General features: G+C 42.1%; 1 protein-coding gene across 3 annotated transcripts in view; it reads right to left on the reverse strand.

The window, feature by feature from the left end:
* The window catches only part of MYO1B (myosin IB), a 158266-nt gene that overhangs the window by 118574 nt on the left and 16527 nt on the right, over window positions 1–23165 (reverse strand). For all 3 annotated transcript variants that reach the window (XM_004674430.2, XM_012728316.1, XM_012728311.1), the window contains exon 2: window positions 6861–7004. In XM_004674430.2, the coding sequence (XP_004674487.1) occupies window positions 6861–6995 (135 nt within the window). In that variant the 5' untranslated portion in view covers window positions 6996–7004. The remainder of the gene's footprint in view (window positions 1–6860; window positions 7005–23165) is intronic.

Raw genomic sequence — 23165 nt, forward strand, 5'->3', positions numbered from 1 at the left:
AAGGTACACAGTGGTCCTAGGTCACATGCATACTACTGCTGCAAGTCATGAACAGAATATAATGTGATTAATTTAAAGTAGTGATGACACAAGAAATAAATTTGCATAATAAATACCACTGAGGGAGGGGGCAGGGAATGAGGGAGGGAGAAAGATCATGGCAGGAGAGAAGAAAAACTCTAATTATAGGAAAATCTCAGTGTCTGGAACTTTGAAGAAAAGTCATTCTGGGATTTTTACCTTTTCAGACACTTGTGGTAGCACTGACCATGGACCCAGTCTTGCTAGGCATGGGCCAGGCAGCAGGCTAAATGCCCCTTATCACCACCACTCAACAAAATAAGGGCCAAGACCACTGCGGTATAGACAAAGGAATTAACCTCCAATTACTCTCAGTGGTTGGTTAAGGCCAAGACTCAGCCTAGGCCTGTCTCCCATGCCTTTCCCATTATTCTCATAGTGTCTCATCCTCTACTCCTTCCAGAAGAGTTTGATGAACAAAATAACCTCACTTGAGAAATTCGGATTACCATTAAAAATCTAGCTGTATAATCAATAGAAGAGTAAAAGTAGATGATGTGTAAAGGGGAGGGCTGGAAGGGCCATATGTCTCTTGTTCTTCCTCCTCTCCCTCCTTCACCTTGGGGTCACAAAGGTGGAGATCCAGGTACCGGTGTTGATCACCAGCCTTGTAGTGAACAGGATGAAAAACATCCCCCTCCCAAGATCTTTTCATTCTTTGGAGGGGGTGATGCAGGAATTATCCGAAAGGTTGAGTTCCCCTATGCCAGAGGTATTATCTGATGCTAATGGTACTGTGTCAAGTCAGCAGGACAGTTAATAACAGTATCATATGCCAGAGCCAGACTCCTGGGGTGTGAATCCCAGCTGCTTCACCGATGCAGTGTATGGAAACTTGGACCTTGGACAAGGAATGAAGCTTTCCTGAAATCTCAGCGTCCTCACATCTAAAAATCTATAGTACAAAGGCACAAAATGATATAAAAATAAACTATTATAATAAAAAAAATCTACAGTGCTCTAGTCAGAACTAAATAACTAAATGTACTAACATGCAGTATACAGACCACCTGAGGCTAATAACTTTACAAATGTCACCCCTTACCACTTAGCAGTTTGCCAAATAAGAGAACAGTCTCCAAGGAGTTACTTACTTGCTACAGAACCTGTGAAACAGCGGCAGGGACAAGACGGGGAATCAGGTCCTTGCTTCTTAGTGTCCACACGGCCACCAAAAGATGGCATTCCTGCACCCTGAGGTGGAGGGTTAACTCCCTCCAAATCAAATTTCAGGCATGGCATTGATCAGAACGTGTAAATGAATATTTTATAAATACTGTACAAGTATTTCAAACACTATATGTAGTCAGTGCCACATAGTGAGATGTTCGGTAAATAACAGATCAAAAAATGTCAATTCAGCAAGATTTAAGAGGAACAAATTTTCCAAAGGTCTTAAGAGCATCTGCAAAGTACATTATGATAAAAAATGATTGCATTGCAGTATTATAAAATTTTCAGAGACTGTGACTATAAATTAGACACAACAGTTTTCTTGAGCCTGTGATTTACTTTCACCAGCTTTATCTGGCCTTCCAGTGTTGACTCCATGCCAAATACCAAAGCTGCACTTTTGAAAACAGTTTTTTCCCCACTTTTGCCTAAACAGTCCACCTTTTTGGGTGACTGGTTGACGATGAACCACTCACACGTAAGCAACTCTCAGCATTTCATGTCAGCAGGACAGACATCCCTCATCCCTTCCTTCCATGTCCCAGGTGGATCAGGAAGTGACATTAAAAATGGTTCATGTTAAAAAAAAAAAAAGGTTCATGTTTATGGTGAAGGCACACGGGTGACTTGGTGATGGGGGATTACAATTGAGATGGAAAAAAAATGTACAAAATGATGTAAAAATAAACTGTTATATAAAAAAAAAAAGGTTCATGTTTCATTCAAACCTTGTTGAGTTTAGGTTCTCTAGGTAAAGACTCAACGATCCAGATGAAGGAGAACCTCCTCCTCCTTTCTCTCAAAACAAACAAAAAATTAATTTGTAATTTTATCACTCTGCCAATCAGAAAAGGCTTTAGGGATTACTGCACTGGTCCCAGATCTCATTGACATCAAGTGGGAGAACCAGCCTGGAGCTCAAAATTTTGCTTCTTCGCAACCCCTCCCTCACCCCCTCCCCTTGCAACCAAAAGGTGACAGCTAGACAGCTAGACAAGATGACAAGATCTGAAAGATTACACACCACGTCATTCCTTCTAGGAATAGGACTGAGTACTAAGGAAGGAAATTTACTTTTTTTTTTTTTTTGGAAAGTTACATTTGTAATGTTATATATGCCTATACTACTAGGTATTTTTTTTCCCAAAGGTATTTGCTCTTTTATAATTTAAAAAAAGAAATGCTTTTCCAAGGAAATTTTTAAGAAGTAAAAACTTGAATAGCTAGGTAGCAGAAAATAGCACTAAATTGGATGTGAACTCCAGCCCTGGACTTTACCAATGACCCACGAGCTCAAAAAAAAAGATTGAATCCCCAAAGCCACAGCAATCTCAACGAAACCCTGACAGCATGGAGAGACCTGTAGCCCAGGAGCCAGCTATGTTGCATGAAATCCTGACCCAGAAATGGAGATAATAAATTTATGCTATTTTAGGTTGCTAAATTCATGGCACTTTGCTATTCAGCAAGTAAAAAAGGAAACGCCATTTACACAAATTTCCTAGGAACATATGTTACCTCTATAAGGTAGCAATTTTCACATATGTAAATGGAAAGTATTGTCAAAACTTTAAAAACATGAATGTTAACTCATGAATGTTAACTCCTATTATTTTCATTAGCTTTGCAATATTTCAAACCAAGTACATTATGCTTATATTTGAATGTTTTTCATGAAAGTACCTGATCCTACCCTTCTTTATGGAATCTAAATACTAGCACAAGCTTGTATAATGTAAGTCATTCTTTATAGACTTTCTGAGCAATCTTATTTACCGCTACAATTAGTTTAATTTAAGATCCTAAAATTGGACTAATTCAGACCTCTACATCTGGGTGATTCCCCAAACTGATAATTCAGAACGGAAGCACTAAATCTGCTGGTCAGCACCAAAAATATTCTTGTCAGAAAACGGACATTTTGGTTCTTTTGTTTCCAGATTTGTGCAGGTCACTGTTCTGGCCTAAATTGCCGCTTTCGCTTCCCTGAACAGAACCACAGTCCTGACCAGTCACCCTAAATACAGAATGGCACTGGCTGGGCCTGCCTTGTACAGCACAAGCCCACGTGAACCTGACTGCCTTTCCAGCTGGCTGGATAGAGCCAGGGAGGCCAGCAGGAGGTCTGACAAAGAACAGAAAGGACACCGAAAAGCAAGCTTTAGACCAGCTCTTCCCATGACTGACCCCCACACAGCAACTTCTAGACCAAAGGGCACATATGCAGCTGATCCCAGTTTGAACTGCACTCCACCAAGGGGGAGGAATAAAAGCAAACAGTCTCTGACCCTGTGTGTCACCCCATCAGGCCAACATTCCCTCCATCTATTCTCACCTGACCTTCCTGCCTCTCCAGTGGAGCGGCCTTACGGTGACCACTATGTCCAGGCGTGCAGCTATGCCTGATTCAGAAAGTCAGGCTGGCCACAGACAGGCCTGTTAGCCAACTCGGCCTTTTTAAACAAGTGTGAAGCATCTCAAATAAAGAGAAGAAATTCCTGGAACACATGCTTGAAGATCTTTTGTGGAAGTACTAATCCCATCTTAAGGATCCTGACGCTAGCACTAAATTATAAAAAAATTAGGATGATTTTTATTAAAGATTTAGTTATTTATGCATACAGAACTGGGGTATAGGCCAGAGGTGCAGGAGTAGTGAGAGGATTCACCAGAGATAGAGTGGGGAGCAGAACAGGCTGACTGACAAAGTAAACTGCTGAGGGGATCAGCAGGGGATGGTCAGGAGAGGTCTGCCACACCATGTGGGTCACCTACGGGGAGGGGATCAAACTCATGCTGAAGTGGTTTTCACTTCTTAGTGCTGTGCTTTCACCCACTGCGCCAGCAGGGAGGGCCTAAGATGATTTTTATTAGACTTTCAAAGAAGGTGCTCCTACAGCTATGAATCTGACTAATTCAGACCTCACTATCTGGATGATTCCAACCTAACAAGTACACACAGAAAACATATTAAACCTACCGGTCAGTACCATTTCTTCTTACTCAAAGAAGAGTTGGAAGGAGTACATGAAACAAAGCTACATGCATTAAAGAACAGTATAGAACTTGCAGTTACTCTGGAAGTAGAGATCTCAACAAAATGTCCCTAAAGTGGATAGATTTCAATTATGCTCCCCAGAGTTCTGGGGTGCAGGGGCATGAAGCTATTTACTCTTCTGTGCTATTAGGCCATCTCTAGCAGTTAGATCTGAGATGCATGTTTTGGGTGTACTTAAAGTCTGAACTCAAGTTTGAATTGCACCCCCTGGGGCTTTCCCTATGTATCAGCATCAATGAAGCCACTTCACTGCATAATTCCCTACCAAAGTGGTGGCCTTGATAGCATCCATTCCCCGTTTCCTCTTTCTAACATGCTGACAGATATATTTTGAGGTATTTATCCCCTCATAAACAGTCCATTTACTGTGGAAAAAGCCAACCCTAGGAACTGACATCATTTTAAGTCAACTCAGTGCATTCTAGTTACCTGGCAATAATCAGTGTTTTGAAAGTCTATGTATGTGACTCAGGTGGCCCACCGGTCTCATGGGATCATAAGAGGTGTACTTGCAGATTAGCTGGCTGGAGAGACAGGAGCATTCAGGGCTCAGAAAATTCTACAGGGTTGACAACTCATATCCAGAGGCAAAGCAACCTCTTATCAGAGTTCGGAGCAGGTAGGAACTATTTCTTATCTTTAAGGTGGCATGGGTAGAAGAATGGCAGTTTAGAAGAGGAGGGTTCTCCTGACCTAGAGCTGTTTCATAAAGGAAGCTGCAGAGACTGAGGGTAAACACAGAGTTCAAAAGTCTGAGCCAAATATTCTCCTGTTCACGGGACCGCCCTTTATCAGCCCTAGCTTCCTACTATACAAGTGACTGTTCAATATGAGTTTTTTGCAAGCCCCCACAACTGTTTATTATGTTTGCATGATGGATTATTACAGACAGGCCAACACCAAATAAAGCTTTGGATCTGTAAAAGAGATCTTTTCTTTAACTCATCTTCATCTTCACAAAAAAACTTTTTAAAAAAAAAGTGATCCACATGACTGGAAAATGTTGCAAGTCACATTAACTTGGCCTTTGACATCAAGCTAACCAATTTTGTGACAACAAAGCAAAGCAGAAATATTTTCAGAATAAGAGACAGAAACAGATTTCCCATGGGCAGTATATGTGACTTGTGGGTTCAGAATGTGTGCTAAAAAAATTTATTGTACAGTAATTCTTATTACAACAACAACCAAAAAAAAAAAAAAAAAGATTGACTTAATGAGTCCTATAATACAGAGATCTAACAAAATAACCCTGTCTGCCCCCCCACTTCACCATCCCCCACTGTCATACCCAAAATTAGCACGTTTTACATACACAAACACGAACGGATGTACACATCCACCAACCCCCACATTTAAAAAAACAGGATCAAACTACACACATTATTTTATAATCTGCTTTTTTTGCTTAGAGAATACCCAACCCTCTGAGATGAGTGTGTTTAAAGTCCCAAAATAAAAGGCATGCATGAAAATGACTGTCATAAAGTGCCATGAAAAACATTAATAGGTGTGAATAGCTATAAGCAAAAAGCAATTTTCTGCTTTTGTTTTATATCAGAAAAGGCATTTCTACAATAGGTAGAAAAAATAATTATGTAAGGCTGAAGTCCAGACATTTTGTCTGCCAGAGTCTTGTGAATGTTAACACTTGGCATTTTGTTAAAAGGGGGACTGACCGTTTTATTTTTTAGTTCGCACAACAAATCAGGTACATGAATGCCTGTAATGTGCTACTCTCCATCCTATTTTCTAATTCATCTAAAAGTGAATGGCGCTTCTCTGAGCCAACAAGAAAAACGATCAGCAACATTATTAGGATATAATTGACTGCCCCTATCTCCATCTCAAAGACCAATGTTTAAAGTCTGTCTTTTATTTGCTATCAGACCATAGTTTCAATGAAAGCTGTGAAACCCTAAGGTTTTCTCACCTGAAAGCTAGCTGTTATACTTCAGGGAAAGGTGACACCAGGCTGCACCGCCAAACCAAACAATACCTCACCCCACTCCGCAGCAGAGTTTTATTCCTTTTCCATTGGAATCAGCATTTTAAATAACCACATCTCTGAATTTTGTTTAGCATAGTCACCACATTAATATTCCAAAACCAGTGTTCACACATCTCATGTTGCTGTCAGTGAGTAGAAAGCAAATCTTCTGAAGACATTCAAAACGACGCCTATGAGTTTCAAAATTCCTCCTGAAGGCATGCTCCTTATAAGGCAGGAACTAATAAGTATTCCTATCATTTTTCATACAAATAAGTACCCTTACTTAGCCCCACTGTTCTCACGCCCCCAGTGTCCAGCCTGCATCCGCACACAATCAGTACTCTGTCAATGGCGTGTGGACAGCGGACTCACGGACTCTAATCCATGTCACTCCTGTGCCAGAGGAGCAAACACAAGCTCTCTGTGAGAATATAAACAAAACCACTGGACTCCAACAAACAGAAAAGAGAGAGAAGAGTCTCAGGAAGAAACCTCAGCTCTCGGCCATGAAACATGAAGGTCAAGCTCCACCAGAGACCCTCAGTGGATACTCACGTATATTTCATTGTGGTCAAAGCGCTTCTTGAGGTTGTTGATGAAGGTCTCCTCATTGAGAGGTTCTAAAAGAACCATATCTCCAACTCCAATCATATTGTCCAGAAGGGAAGTTTTCACCTCCATTTTGGCCATAGTCTCCTGCTGTAAGAAAAGGAAAAAGGGTCACTTTACACAAGCAAAATCATTTCAGATGGAAAAGAGAAGCTGACCCTCATCTGCCTCACAAATGCCACGACCAGAGGCCTCGGACCAGAGGCCTCGGAGAGACTGCAGCAGCGCAGCCAGCTCACTGAAGTCCCACTGACCAACTGCTGCCATAGACGAGCCAGCCTCCAAGTCCATGTCCCAGGCAAAGTTCAATCACAGAAAGAGCCACTAAGAAGCCTTGGTCTCTAATTGCTTTACACCGTCCCCTCTCCCCACCAGAAGTTGCAAAACTCAATCAAAAAAAAAAAAAAAAACCTAACTGTTGGTGCTAGCCCTTGCCTACCAATGTCAGACTTGAACCTATATGAACCTACCGCCCCAAGGTAAAACTCAAATGCCTTTTTTCAGTAAATGATGTTTCTAAAATGATGTTACCACTTTTGAGTCCCTGTCAGACACAATAGCAAGAACTTTAAATCTATTAATGAATGTAAATGGCACAATAACTTTATGGGATATGTTATTGTTACCATTCATTGCAAGATAAGGAAACTCAGAAATTAAGAACAATTGCTTGTGACTATTTCAAAGTACCTTATATCTTGTGTTCTACAAACTCAATCACCCCTTTTAGCATAGTACCTATGGGGGGTAAATTTCATTCCAAGCACCAACATGACTTATAGGAAACATAATCCCTTTGTAAACAAGAGGTTGCTACACAGTGTAACTTGCCAAAAATGACTTTGACATCTCAGTTCTTACCCCAACAGGCCCACTAACAGCAAAATCAAATTAACAAGCAAAGAACAGACCAGAATACTAGTTTCTCACCAGTTCAATGTCAAGGCCTAACAGCAAAATCAAATTAACAGGCAAAGAACAGACAGAATACTAGTTTCTCACCAGTTCAATGTCAAGGCCTAAAATAGGAATAGAGGCACACTACCCAGGCAGCCTCTACCCGCAACACACTTGGTGCCACCAGCAGTGAGTGGGGCGTTACATCCCCAAGGTTTCAAATCTGATGACTGTCAAGAGTACTACGATTCTTTCAAACATATGAACAAAAGGAATATGTGTATTGTGTGTGTGAGTGTGTGTGTAAAACACTACTTTTTCTAATAGCAGCAGTATATATAATAAAACTAAATTCCTCTGGTCATTCCCTCCCTGTTTCCAATGAAGAAGTCAATAAATGCTATTGCAGGATAGAATCCATGGTTAAATGTATTCAAGCCCCTGAATACGGAGGGCAAAATGCCTAAGACACCACATATCATATAAAGGTTGATCTGCTTGCTTAAAACTAAGAAACTGAAGTAAATTTCCCCCTAGTCTAGAGTAGAAGGTTGAACAGAGGAGCAACAGAAACTACATTTATTTGAGGTGCTTTAAACAAACTATGGGGACTGGGAATTAGGTAATATTTTACAATTACTAAAGATTTTACACAACCCCAGAAACAACTTCATTGCTGACCTTTTATTACAGAAGAGTTTTAAGTGCACATTGCAAAGTTGACGGCGACACCAAGAAGAAACAGCACTTCTATAATCCAGTAGGTACTGAATGTTCAAAAGAAGAAAAGTAGAGTAACTTTTTCATTAATAATTGCTTTTTTAATTTCATGCCAGCTACACCTGGAATAAAGTCCCACATATCACTAAAACCCAGCAAGAGACCCACTAAGGATGGTTTCACCTACTTTGAACTGGACCAGTTCTGTTGTTTTTTGGCGTTTTTTTTAAGATTTTTTTATTTATTCGTACAGAACTGGGGTACAGGCCAGAGATGCAGAAGGTGAGAGGATTCACCAGAGACAGAGCGGGGAGCAGAACAGGCAGATCCACGAAGTACACTGCTGAGGGGAGCAGCGGGCGGGTCAGGAGAGGTCTGCCACGCCATGTGGTCACCTCCGGGGCAGGCGGGAATCGAACTCATGCAGAAGTGGCTTAAGCTTCTTTGTGCTGTGCTTTAACCCGCTGTGCCACCAGGGAGGGCCCCTGGACCAGTTCTGTTTTAAGACAAAATCAGTGGGGCTGGGTCAATATCTCTAGAGATACAGCACAGCCAGGGAAGGGGCGGGTCCCACACAGAAGCCCATGGAAAGAATCACTTGCACAGGAACAGGAGGAATGTGAGCACCCAACCTTTGTTACAATAAATTAACATTTAAATCAAATCTCAAATGCTCAGACTCATGAAATGCCACAACCACTCTAGCTGGGATGCATTACATATAATTTGGCAGAAGCACAAAGAAGGCTCAGGATTAAGGGGAAGTCAACCTGAGAAGGGTTGACTTCAAAAATAACCACCTCAAACCTGCAATTTAAATTAAGCAAAAAGGTTGACTGGGAACTCTTTGCCCCTAGGGTGGATTCTTGTATATAAAGTCTATTTATAGAAACAGCTGCACAAAGACAAAGGCTTCACGTTGCAGGTAGCAGCAATTAAGCAGCCAATCTTCTGTATAATTAAACCTGGTTTTCAAATACAAGTTTCAAGCAAGTTTATATGGGCTCTAACTTTCACACTTCTGTCCCAACTTCATGATCCAAAGGGAGGAAGAGGGCAAAACAGAAGCTGAGCTTTGTTCGCAGAGATTAAAAAAAAAAACCCGAAAGACAACTTTTACAAATCAAAACACAATAACGAAAACCAACAAATAAGTTGATAGCAGCATTCATTTGGCCATTCAACAGTTTTGTTTCAATGCTTTTGTTGTTGCTTTTTAGCATCTGGGTAACAAACCCTCATTCTCAAAGCAGAAATCTGGGAAATGGTGTGGAAGTACTTGCCTATCTCCCTAATAAACTGCTTTCTCTATTATTGCTACTACCTTCAGCCTGGAACTGCCTCACACGACATCTCAATTAATTTAGCTGGTAATTGCTCAAAAACAACAAAAAAGGATCTTTTTTTCTCCAAAGGACTAATGCTTGCCACAGGAACAAATTTCAGAATCATATGCTCACTCAAGTTTCCGTGAACTGTAAGGATAATTCACATAGGAAAGTTTGATGGGTACTCGGTAGAACATGGAGGATACTTTTTTGATATCTACCTTTGCCCTTCCAAGGCACCCACTGGAATCTGCTGTTCCTGGGAAGTCAATCTGAACTCATCACCCAGAAATGTAGCCTGTGATCATATTAAAGGAGTCAACACAAGCTCATCTCGCAGCTGGTATAGAATGTACTTCCAGAAAAGGGGAAGTCGCATCACAACGCAATGAGCTGCAGCTCTTTTTCCCATTCCCACTTACAAGGTGACTTAGAGGCCGTCACCAGACAGTCACCTTGGAGCACAAGTCTCAGTGTACCATAAATGGGACTTCCTGAGCTGGGGGGCAACTGGGAACTAGGAGTGGAGCTGAGAAGCCAGGTGGCTTGTGGGGACTTCTTGCTTTTCTGACAGTGACCTGCACCTAGGGACTTGGAGACACATGGAGAAGAAACATGTAGGATTTGTTGAGAGACGGTGGGCAGGTTGTTCTTGGCGGAGGCAACGGAAGCTATTTTCTTGATGTGTACTTCTCTTTTTCTCCTTTGTCCCAGCTTTCTGGAACCTGCCTCCGCCCTTCCTTGCTATTCCCTGCCAGAAGGTGCCTTAGACTTGTGGCAAGCTTTTGGGCCTCAATGGGCCTACTTCAGGTTGAGTCTGTTAGGCTGGGCATTAACCTATAAAGGAATAGTAATTGGGGGTGCCTTATTGGGAAACTTTTATTAGAAATATCTTCTTTTCTGTTTCTTCTCTATGTAAACCAGTTCTATTAAAGATCTTTCACACTAAGGGTCTGCTTTGCCTTTGAGCACACAGATGGCCACATCCCTTTAGAGCATGCACCCCTGTACAGTTTGGGGTCCCAGTGGGAACACTGGTCATGTTAGGGGGAAGGATGTCCTGAAGGAATTCTGCAGAGTTTGTGGACTCCACCCCCCTACTCCATCCAGTAAACTACAACTCCCAGCAATACCAAGGAGAGAACTGTGAGGATCCAAGGGCAAAGCTAAGCAGGCATTCTGGGGCTTTTGGGGGTATATAAGGGAGCCATGTGAGATGTTCTCTCTCTCTCTGGACTATGTGGCTCGCTCTCTGGACCACGTGGCTGGTGGCTGGTTATTAGGCTCTTGATGAGCTTTTGGTGTGTTACTAGAGTTCCAAGTCACTGGAGCTGGTAGGATGTTCTAGTTAACTTGTATCTCTCTCTCTCTTTTCTTGGGTTGTTCCTTCTCCTTTCCCCTTTGTAAATAAACCCATTATAGACCCTTTTTGTGTGTACCTGCAGTACAATTAAATCTTAAGCGTGGGGGGTGAGGACCCATAGACAGTGTGAACTGGGTTGCCCTGTAACAGTCACACAGTAACACAGCCACTGTAACTGATTAGGGGCTGGTCATAAAAACTGAGCTTTTGCATAGAATATTAGGACAAAATTTCTCTCTACCTATGGATTTGTGACTTTCAGACTTGCAACAGAGGTGGTGTACCTGCTTTCATGAGAGGTGCTTATCTGAGGAGACACTTGGTAAGAGGGGATTAGGAAAAATTCCTTTTGGAGCCCTGAGGGTATCACAAAACTCTGGATAAAGCTATACTTGAAACCCACCCAACACCTCTAAAATTTTTGGCCACAGAGACCAATTAATTCTCTTTAGTATTTGAATTTCTATAATTTTCAACAGAAAGCATCTTACCCAAAAATCAGAAGCTAGTACAGGAAGTGGAACATTACAAAGCAACATACTGAAGAACATGAACAGGTCCCAGGATGAAGGGCACAAGGACCCGCTATCTTGGATCACCTTGGACATGTTGCTGTGAACAGTTGATTAAACCATGATCTGTTGTTAAGTCTTGGACTTTTGTACCTGCAACTTTGGAGACCCAAAATCCAAAGGAAACAGATCTGCTCTCCCTCCACCCCCAAGGAACATGGCTTATGCACAGTCAGATGTTCCTGGGACTTGTGTGCTGGGTGATGGTGAAAGCTGGTGGTCAAGGCTGGAGGTTGTATTCCTCCCCATCACCGAAGCCCATGAAGTCTAGGCATGGCTCTGCATGGATCCTACTGCCCACCTGCCAGCCTTCCAGCCTTCCCCTGGTTCCTGCCTATCCCTCAAACCTATATCATTCCTACTCTTCCAACCTCTGAAATTCTATAAGTCTCTATAGAATTGTGTTACAAGCAACTAAGACCCCTAAACAATATCAACACTAAGTGCCCATGCAGAGGATCATACTAATGCTAGATCCTTACACCCAAACTTGGTGATAGCAATCTACAAAATACAATCACTCAAAGAGCCTTTAGAAGAGTCACAGAGGCGCCAGGAAGCAGGGTCCCTTGATCTGAGCATGCTGATTTAGATTTAACCCTTCTAACAGCCTACCAACAAGTGTCAGGTGACTCCCAGGTGGCTCCAGCTGGCTCCAACAATTTGTCCAGCCAAGAAAAACAAAATACATGATTGCAACCATGCCTCCAATCCAACAACTCTCATCATAAGACTTCCAAAATTACTACCTATATTTCAAATACACCAGTTCATTTACTGGCCATCTTTTGCAGAGTAAAAATACCATTTAAATATTGAGAGCATCATTTCAAAAATTCTCCTAAATCCAAAATGAGAATGCAGCATAAACATCCTATAGCAACTTGAAAGTGTTCATTTGGAAACTAACATTTAAGTAGAAGTAGTCTCTCCCAGTCACCAACCTTAAATTACAAGCTACCATGTGCTCAGGAATGTCAAGTACAGCATCATTTCAGCATGTCCCCAGTCGAGAGCCCTCCCCCAACAGAAAGGGCCAGACCAGATGGCAAGTCATGGAAAGTGCACGGTCTTTCTACTCGCTATCAAAAAGGCAATGCTGAAATGCTATGCCGTGTCACTAATGAATTCACTTAATAGTAACTAATAAAAACTTCAAGATAAGCTGAAACCCAGCATCTGGTGGTCTCCTATGTTATTCAAAGTTCAAAGAGTTCCACAGATAAAAACAAATAGGTATATTTAAGTCGCAAGAGGTTTATTATAGAAGTTGAGTAGGCATTCACAAATCCCAACCTGAGGAGACAAAGATTAACAAGGATTAATATGAAGTCAGTAACATAATCTTAAACTTGAAGGAAATTTTAAAGCGAAGCCATAATATCCACTTACAGGAAAACTTAATGTAAGCAGATGTCATGGTTATGGTGATTATGAATGAGAATGTTTAAAACACATCTATTATAATGTCATTAGCAGTACACATCATAACAATCGTCCTTAGCGGATTCCAGTTCACCCGTTAAGCTTCTTGTTTGGTGGTCATGTATGCATGAAAGCTCCTTTTCTAGAGAATCAGTTCCCGGGTGTCAGGAGTCACACCTTATTCATCTTTATTTCCGCAGGCCATAGTGCACGCCTCTTGCACATGGTAGGCATTCAGAGATACACAAAGGGAAAACAAGTATGCAAATTGACAACCGAGTCCTTCAATAACACGCATTCTCACAGCTGCCACTATTGGTTCCATCACAGCCGGCCAGAAGGCAAAATAATGACTACAGCTTCAAGTCACTTTGATCCATTTCTCTAAAACATAATAATACCAACAAAGAGCAGGAAACAGAATTGAGCCATTTGGCTCCCAAAGAGATCGCTAATGCTGTTAAGAATAACATGAGAAACACATTTAAGTAAGAAAACGGGGCCAATGTGGCAAGACTTCATGAACAAAATAAATCTCAGCAAATCCTGATGGCAAAACAAAGGCAGAAGAGGAGCCAAGTCTATAGGGCTTGATTTGGTACCTAGTAAAGTAAGCTAAGTGACTAAGAAAAACTGGAATTTCCTTCCTAGATCTTTTAAAATAGCTCTGAATTTCATCTCTGCGAGAGGTTAGATTAAATTTCCATTCCGTTCAGTCCAACCACCATTAACAGTATTGAATCTTGTTGGTCCAGGGGTACACTGAATAATCATGCTATTGACAATACACACACACACACACACACAACGGAACTCACAGAGCAGCAAGGGAGTCAAACCAAGATAACTGGTCTACAGACCTTTGAAATGATTAAAAGCAATCTATGATAGGAGAAAAAAAATCAGAAAATGTTGAATAAAAAGAACAGTAAGTCAAGTTCAACACCCTCATACTTCGTTTAAATCCTTTTGAATTCATCAAAATATATAGAGATATGTAACAAATCCTGATTTCTGATTTCTATAATCAATGAACTGGTCATCACTTGTGGTTTTCTAAATTGCGATGCCTGTTTCTGCCTCAAGGTAGAATGTGAAATAGGACTACAGAGCTGTGATCACGTGAAGCATTTCTACTAATAAATCCAACCCCTTTTAAATTCAGCCAAATTGCATGGCCATCTGCTTGTTTATTCTCTAACCTTCTTCCCTTCCCCAGATTACAACCCCTATCATCAACAGTCCGTCTTCCAGTCATCTCTACTCCTTGGTTGTGTCTAACATCTTAGTGCACATGTTAAACTTTTACATTCTACGCCAAAATATCGCCCAAACAAAACCTTCCTCTCCCCCTAAATTCCACCAGTCACCAGTCTTCTTGCCCTTGGTCTCTCTCTTGCTATCTCTTATTTCCCTCACTTCCAGGCTGTCACATTGTTCATATCACTTAATACACGCAGATTCATCTTCCAATCCTTCCATCACACCCCTCTCTCTCTGAATGTGACTGTCTTTGTTCCGTCTTCTTCATTTCTTCCCGAGAAGGCAACACCTTCTAAGTGGTGACCCCACCTTGTCAGAGCACCCCGACCTCTGCCAGCCTTCTTCCCACTGTCCCCAGCCAAGGGTCATACCTGTCACACCAACAGTCACTGCCTTCTAACTCACAATCTGATCACATAAGCCCTGCTTTAATTCTTTCAATAACTCTGCAGTGTCTTTAAGCCAATATTTAAATTCTTGAGCACATACTCAAAAAAATGAAACAATGAACTGCTATATCACCCAGCAATACTACTTGGGGGTATGAAAACTAAGACTCAGAAAGAATTCGTACACTCATGTTCAAAGCAGTATTCACAACAGTCAGAGAGTAGAAGTGACTGAAGTGTCCATTGGCTGATGGATTGTGAAGAAAAGGGGAAGAAGGTCTATACACGCAACGGAATATTATTCAGCTTTAAAAAGGAAAGAAATTCTCACATATGCTTCAACATGGATAAATCCGAAAGACACTATGCTAAATGAAACAAACCAGACACAAAATGACAGGCATTATATGATCCCACTTTGATGAGATTCTAGAGTAGTAAAATTCATAAAGACAGAATGAAAACAGTGGTTTACCAGGCACTGAGGGAGAAGGAGCAAAATGTGTGCAGAGTTTCAGTCTGGAAAGATAAAGTTGTGGAGGTAGATGGTGTGGGCCACTACCCAGCAGTGGAATGTACTTAATGTCACTAAGTTGTACATTGGAAAAGGTTAAAATGGGATGTGTTATGTTATCTTTTACACACAAATAAAATTTCTTTACTGGAGTTCAGCTCCATGACTTTCGCTTACCTCCCCAATCTCATGGCCCCCTGGTGAAGTCCCTGACCCTAACCTAACACAGCACAGACAACATACAAAGATGCCAAGTCCTCCAATAGCTCTCACCAAGCCACAGCTGCCTGGGTCATTGCCCAATACCAGCCTAAAAAATACCAGCCTCCGAGGATCTGGAATTAGGACAGGAGACTATAACCAGGCAGCTGCAGGAGGCGGAGCTGAAAGTTCATGCAGAGCCAGGGGATGAAGTGTATCCCTCAGGGGTGTAGCTCTCGCCAGTCTCCTGCAGATGCAGTCTGAGGGAGGGATGAAGCACGTGTGCGTCAAGAAGCAGCTATGAAGATCACTTAAGGTGGTAATGCTACTTTAGCTTCTAAGAGGGGGTGGTCTAGTGACAACAGGCCCTCAGGAGCTTCAGCTAAGCATCTCATCTTCAGTGAAGCCCCTGACTGAAACCAGTGTGAGGGGCCATCCCTCAGAGGCAGCACGCTCTGAACAAGCCAGTCCACACAGCACAGAATCAGGTGACTTAGCCTCCCGTCCCTGAAGAACACTTGAATTCTCCTGGACAGTGGCCCCTGCCTGGCACACAGGATTCTGGTGTTTAGAGACACAGACCATTCTTCCTTCCAGGGCTGTTTTCATTGCGTCTACCCTTCTGTTCAGGTCACTACTGGGGTGGGGATAATAATTAGAGAACCTCTCAGAATAAACCAAGATATTAGAAGATCTTCAAAGACTCACACTAGAAGTGAAAGAATGAGACCTTCTCAGTATTTACCAACCTAAAGACGTGGACTGAAAACTGCATTTTAGGATAATTAACTCAAGCAGCATGGTGCTCAAAGGAGATAGAGCAGGAAGGCCACACAGAATCACATGGAGTACCTTTCCTGATCCCCATCTATAAGAAAGTGGCCCTGACGTGTATGTGAAAAGGCTTGGGTGGTACTGATTTCCACTTCTATCAACATGCTTTCTTAGAGAAACGTACGTGTCCAATCACATTTACTTCACAAACCATGTGAAGTAGTTTTTGATTTCTCGTGTATTTCACTGTTAAAAGTCACAACATACTAAGGGCTTCTGCTCTTTCTCTAAAACATTTGTTAAGAATCTTCAATAAGACCTCGCTGGTGGTGCAACAGGTTAGAGCACAGCACTGTACGCTGATCACAGCTGCCTCAGTGCAAGTTTGATCCCCGGCCCGGGAGGAGATCCACATGGCAGGGCAGACCTCTCCTGACCTGCCTGCTGCTCCCCTCAACAGTGTACTTTGTCGATCTCCCTGTTCTGCTCCCCACTCTGTCTCTGGTGAATCCTCTCACTGCCCCTGCACCTCTGGCCTGTACCCCAGTTCTGTATGCATAAATAAATAAATCTTAAAAAATAAGAATCTTTAATAAGAATATTCTATTTAATATAAGTAGAATGATAGTGGAATGGCTGCTATTAGCCTCTCCCTAGGGAAGTAACAGGTTCGACTTCTCAGCCATTTCCATACTGTATTTTTGCCTTGTAGTTGACCCTATACAACACAAAGGCAATGAAAGGATGACATAAACTTGAACAGAAAGTGAAAACAAACAGCAAAAAACATAAGCCCATACGCCACAGGGCCAGACACATACTTAAAAGAATCAATTCAACATTTAGATTAGCTAACGGTTCCCAGCCCGAAGGGGGTTTCCACACAGGCAGCAGATGGTTCAGGAACCACCCAGAGTCAATGTCAAGGTCTGTTTCTACATGGCATTGGAGAGGCTGGCCTTATCCCACGAAGCCATCGACCCTCAATCCCAGCGCAGACCAGTTGTTAAGAATTTGAAAGACAGGATCTAGATCTTTATAACTCATAAAGTGACCGATGAAAATAAGGCTTTTCCAACTGTAAAAATGACAAATAAATTGTTTACACTTTAACTAGGAGAACTTTTGCACCCAAAACAAAAGCTGCTGTGACAACACTGAAGGTTTCACACTACAAACTATGAACTGTCTCTTCTGATGAGTAAAATTCTTCGGGGCCCAGGCAACACCCTCTTTTAATTGAGAGAAATGGCTCCCCAGATATTGCACATCTGGTTGGAAGAGCCTGGGTGAGGACAAGCTTTCCTGACTGATCTTTCACACTTAGTGACACATTCCCTTCAGCCTAGTTCCTAAATTGTCAGACTTCACAATTCCCCTTCCCTGCCTTGCTCCAGCTTTTTAAAGGGAGGCTTGACACCTGCAGTAGGAATAACTTGGTACAGAAGTTTTGTGCCAAGAGTTTACCACCGAGAACAGTCCCTCTTGTTCCGCCCTGATACGATAAAGCACAGGCTCTGGATCACAGACCCAGACTTGGATCCAAGGGAATCCTGTCTGGAATCCAAATTTCAGATCTAGAAATTGAAGGATGACACCATCCAATTCCTGGGATTATTAGGAGGCTGGTGGGATAACACTCACCAAATCTAAAGCTTTCCCTTCCCCAGCCCTCAACTGCTCACCTGCTCTCTTCACCTGCTTTCTGACAGCTGTGCCCAGGTAAATAATAGAGAGTGACCTCATTTGCAATGGGCATTCCTGCTCAATGGAGTTCAGTACACTGAGAATAAAGGCAGCCAACATCATAATCCCCACCATCACTTCCTGAGGAAGTTTTGTGGGGTCATGGCAGAACACCTGAGGAAGAGCAATAGAACTCAGAGAATGCCACTCAGGCCTGTGCATGGGTCTGAACCCACCCCAGCTCTCCCTCCCCACCAAAAGCACCACCCCCTCCCACTTGGCACCCCTTACCAGCCAAAACCCTAAAAAGTCTAGGACAGCATGCAGTCCTGCTTCAGGGGGAACCTGTGGGAATGCTCTCCAGCTCACATGCATGTTATAAGAATTAATGAGCTAATGTCTGAACAGAGCTGAGTTCCTAAGGGACAAGGTAGCCAAAAAATATAAACCACTGTTACAGCCAGAAACACAAACTCAGCTGCAAGTGGACGTGCTAATTATAACCCATAGACTTCTCGATTTAGTCCCTCAAGGATGATAAAAAAAAAAATTCCAAGAAGTCAATTGTGTTTAGATTGGCAAACCTGAGCCCCTGGAAGCCCTAGGTGAACATAAAACTGCTCGACTTTAACTGGCACACCCGACAGCCCAGATTTGTTCCTGGCCAGTACACAGACACCAAACATGACCGGTGGTTATTAAACGGAATACAGCCACTGGGGAAAACCAACTTGCCTTCCAAATTGAATTGGCTTGTTAATCACAGTGCCCGTCACGTCACATACCAGTATCTTCACTGTCCATTTCCTCCTGCTTACACTATTTTGTAGTCATTCTTTCTGTTCTCTTCATACTTGATGAGAGCATCCAGTCACTCAAGGTACTCTTACTATAATCGAAACTACAGTGATTTGCACCCGGTAGGCATCCACACTGGGTTTCCTGGATTAGTCAATTTCGGAGGCCTCCTCCAGTTCAGTTGTCAGTCAATCAGATGACTGACTGAACAAAAACATAAAATCACCTGAGCTATGAGGACACAGAGCCTTCTTTTTAAAAAGGCACCTTCCAATTATTCACATTCTTCTCAGTGACACTGGCGGGAAAGTGGTGAACTAGTGTGTTCTTGTTCTCTGGGGTCAGGAAGGAAGTTACCCCTCAGGGAAACAGCAGCTGGTGGTATTCTGCAGCAAGCCAGTCAGAGAAACAGCGACGCCAGCAGTTTCAGGAAAAAAAGCCCAGAAGATCCAAGTTGAGACCCTGCTCTGCTCTTTGCTCACACATGACCCTGAATGCAAGGCTACCTGAGTCTCAACTTACCCAACAAGGGATCAGCTACAGCCATCTCCCAAGAGCCTGGTCCCAGCTTCTAACACTGCTGATTCAGGGGAAAAAAAGAAAAAAAAAGCTCAAGCCTGGAAAGACTGAGTTCCTTCATTTGGGGTGAAGATGTAGCCCAGATCCGGTGATGAGAAGTGTTAAAAACAAAAAGTCGCAAATGCCCATCCACAAGAATCTTTTGGATGCTGTTTACTCAAATGTAAAGGGCAGCAGCTCTCTATTCTGACCTCACCAGCATGTACTGAAGGTCTAACCAAACACCGTTCAAAAAGAAATGCTAAGACAGTCGTAAGTAAAGGCATTGAGGCACAATGATATGTTATGTGGTGACAAATACATGGTTACGTTTCAAAATGGCTCTGGTTTTTTGGTTTTTTTTTTTTTTTGGGTTTTTTTTTTATTTTATTTTACAAAAGTTTGTTTTTACATCATTTTGTACATTTTTTTTTCATCTCAATTGTAATCCCCGTGGGTTTCCTATCACCAAGTCACTGTGTGCCATCACCATAATCCCGTGCACTTCCCTCCTCACCCCACCCCCCTGGTTTTGATCCCATTCCCCACTCCACCCCTGCAAAATGTCTCTAGTATATGGTTGTTCATTATTTTTGTTATTTTCTCACCTGGTTGGCTCTGGTTTTTTGTTTTTTGTTTTTTGTTTTTTTTTTGTGCATACAGAACTGGGGTGCAGGCCAGAGGCTCAGGGGACGTGAGAGGCTTCACCAGAGACAGAGTGGGGAGCAGAACAGGCAGATCGACGAAGTACACTGCTGAGGGGAGCAGCAGGCGGGTCAGGAGAGGTCTGCCACGTCATGTGGTCACCCCCGGGGCAGGCGGGAATCGAACTCATGCGGAAACAGCTTTAGATTCTCAGGGATGTGCTTTAACCCGCTGCGCTACCAGGGAGGGCCAGCTCTGGTTATTTTAAAGAATTTATCAACTAAAGTAACTAAAGCATGAAGGTTTAATTACAAATTCAGAAAACTATTTATGGGAGGGGAAGTATGCATCAATCAACAATCTATCTTAAGTAACGCCTTGGTACTAGTGGTTCATTTTTAGAATAATAGAAATTCAGAAGCTTCCTCAAGCAGTTACCCACTAAAATAAAGTCTAATAAACTATGTAATCAAAAGGAGAGATGTTTATACATTTGCATTAGGATTTCATAAATGTTTATTAGTTGAGCATTGATCAAACAAAAATAGCCAAGATGGTCCAAAAAAGACACTAATAATGTAAACTGAGAAGGCGAAACTACTTTGTCATTCAAAAAGAATTTTTAAAGAAAATAGTTAAAGCACAGTGGGTTACTTCACCTCAACTTGATTAAAATCAACAATCATTAGCATTTGGAAGTATTTTCTGGATTAACTTTTTTCTAGTTTTTCTAATGTTAGAAACTTTACAGAATTTAAAATTGGATACACCATCATTTTTACATATCTTCAAATATATTCTAAAGTATTTATGAAGAACTAAAATATGTACGATGCAGCAAATCAACCTGTGAGGCATGTCACAACTAACGAGCCCTAGGTCATGAATGCAAATGTTTACAAGCATTTGTTTACTAAATGAATATATGTATAAATATTAACTAAAGAGGAATCACAGTTCTGCTAATTTCCCAACATTCTATAGTATACAGCAATTATTTCATACAGTTGAAAGAATGAAGATGTACATATGCCCCCAACACACATACACACGCACACACACACACTTTTTTCCCCTTGCATATAGCACACTTCACCTATAAAGCTTACAAAAATAATAGTCATTTTGACCATGTAGAAGACCTATAGTCCTATACTGAACTGCATTGGATATGCCTAATTAAGAAAAGTTCACTTCCTTTGATAAACAGATTGTGCAGGTCAAGGGAAGTCTCCAAGATACCACATTATCATTATGCAAATCATCAGACCTAATAGCTTAAAATTTACAATTCACCCTTAGTCATATCAGTAAGTAAGTAGGTAGGCAAACAGGTAGATAGGCAGGTAGGGAAGTAGGTACAGGTAGCAGAAAAATTGATTAATATATATATATATATATATATATATATATATATATATATATATATATAGCAAATTCTTCTGAAAGTAAAAAATACAAGGTCCCTAGAGTTTAGAAATTAGAATTACTTACCAGATTTTCTCCCCCATTGTCCCTTCTAGTGACCTCACTAGCACTTTAACATTCAGTTCATGAGAGGTAGACAAATAATCGTTGTGACAGGGAAAATACACTAAGTACAACAAATATTTTGCACACAGATAAGGAGAAATGGGTCAATGTCCTGTGGCTAGGAAGGGGCAGCTTCAGCTTTCATCCAAAGCCGTGTTTCTTGACAAACACACATTGCTGGCGTATGCTCTTATCACTGCCTACTGCACTGGCCTCAGCCTGGGAGAACAGAGAACTGGAGACACGTCTGTCTGTGTCCTTGAAGGCACCGGCACCCTGATGCTGCCGAACAGCAGCGTAACAATAAGACACGTGCTCAAAGAGGGCAGGTGGCTCACTTCAAAAAGAGGAACACAGATGACCACAGCTAATGTTTACAGGTGAGACTACTGATCCTGAGTAGGGGGGTTGGAGAAGGGGTGAGCAGGAGCTGGAGAAGGAGGGCTGAAGAGGTGAAATCTGTTCTAAGGATGAGTAGGATGTGGTTAAGCAGAAAAGAACTTCAGACAAAGAAATAGAGAACAAACCCAGAAGACAGTGACTAGGAGAGTGACAGAATACAGCTCAATGTGCACTCCACAGGAAAGTGGGCCAGCTGAGCAGCAGTGGTGACTACCATCAAGTTGAGCTCTGGTGGCTGTGATTATCCAGAGGGCACATTTTTCTAATTGCCTTAAGTTATCATACAAATTATCAGCAGGAAATCCAAATGGGACACAAATCTAAGTAGTTCAGAAAAAAGGACAATGTACAACAAATGGAAATGAGACAAGAGGCACGGAAGGGAAGTAACAGGCACATCTACTATCAACCACGGTACATGAAATTGATGGAGGACACAGAGCGAAAGGAGGCTTAAGCTAGAGGCTCTCACCTAAATGCAAAAGGAGTGAGAGTCTGACTAGTTAAAAACTTAAAGTCAAAGACACAAAGAAGATACATAAAGGATGGGGAGGCAGGAACTGGGAAGATGATTCAGCCCCCACCCTGCTAACCCAGGCACCCAGCCACGGCGGCTTGGCAGTGGCTGTTCCCTCCATCACAGGGATCAGCAAAGCTCCCGAGGGGCTCCTCATCGGACCGTGTCCAGAGTGAGGATCAGTACAGAGCAGAAGATCCTGCCTGACCTAAAAAGGACACACAGTATGAGTGTGAACAGTTGAACTAACTGCCAAGATCCTCAGGTTTCAGAATCACCACCTTCCCTATCCTGAATGGCTGGCAATATAGTGAGAATACCTTTACTTCATGCTCCAGAGCACTTACACTTTGGCAGAGCTACTCCAGAATCAGTTCAGAAACTTGCTCTTACTAGATGATTTCTAAAATATTCAACTGAGTTTTCACAGAAACACTAATCCTTTTTGTACAAATACCCAAAATTATTCTATTAAAACAATAATGATAAGCACAACTGGCATAAACAAGTTTGGAACTAAGGGCCCTCCCTGGTGGTGCAATGGATTAAAGCACAGCACTGCGAAGCTATTGCAGCCACTGCAGCAAAAGTTCGATTCCCACCCTGGAGGTGATCCACATGGTGCAGCAGACCTCTCCTGACCTGCCCGCTGCTCCCCTCAGCAGT

The sequence above is a fragment of the Condylura cristata genome, unplaced genomic scaffold (genome assembly GCF_000260355.1).
Source record: "Condylura cristata isolate star-nosed mole 26May11 unplaced genomic scaffold, ConCri1.0 scaffold00002, whole genome shotgun sequence".
NCBI lineage: Eukaryota > Metazoa > Chordata > Mammalia > Eulipotyphla > Talpidae > Condylura > Condylura cristata.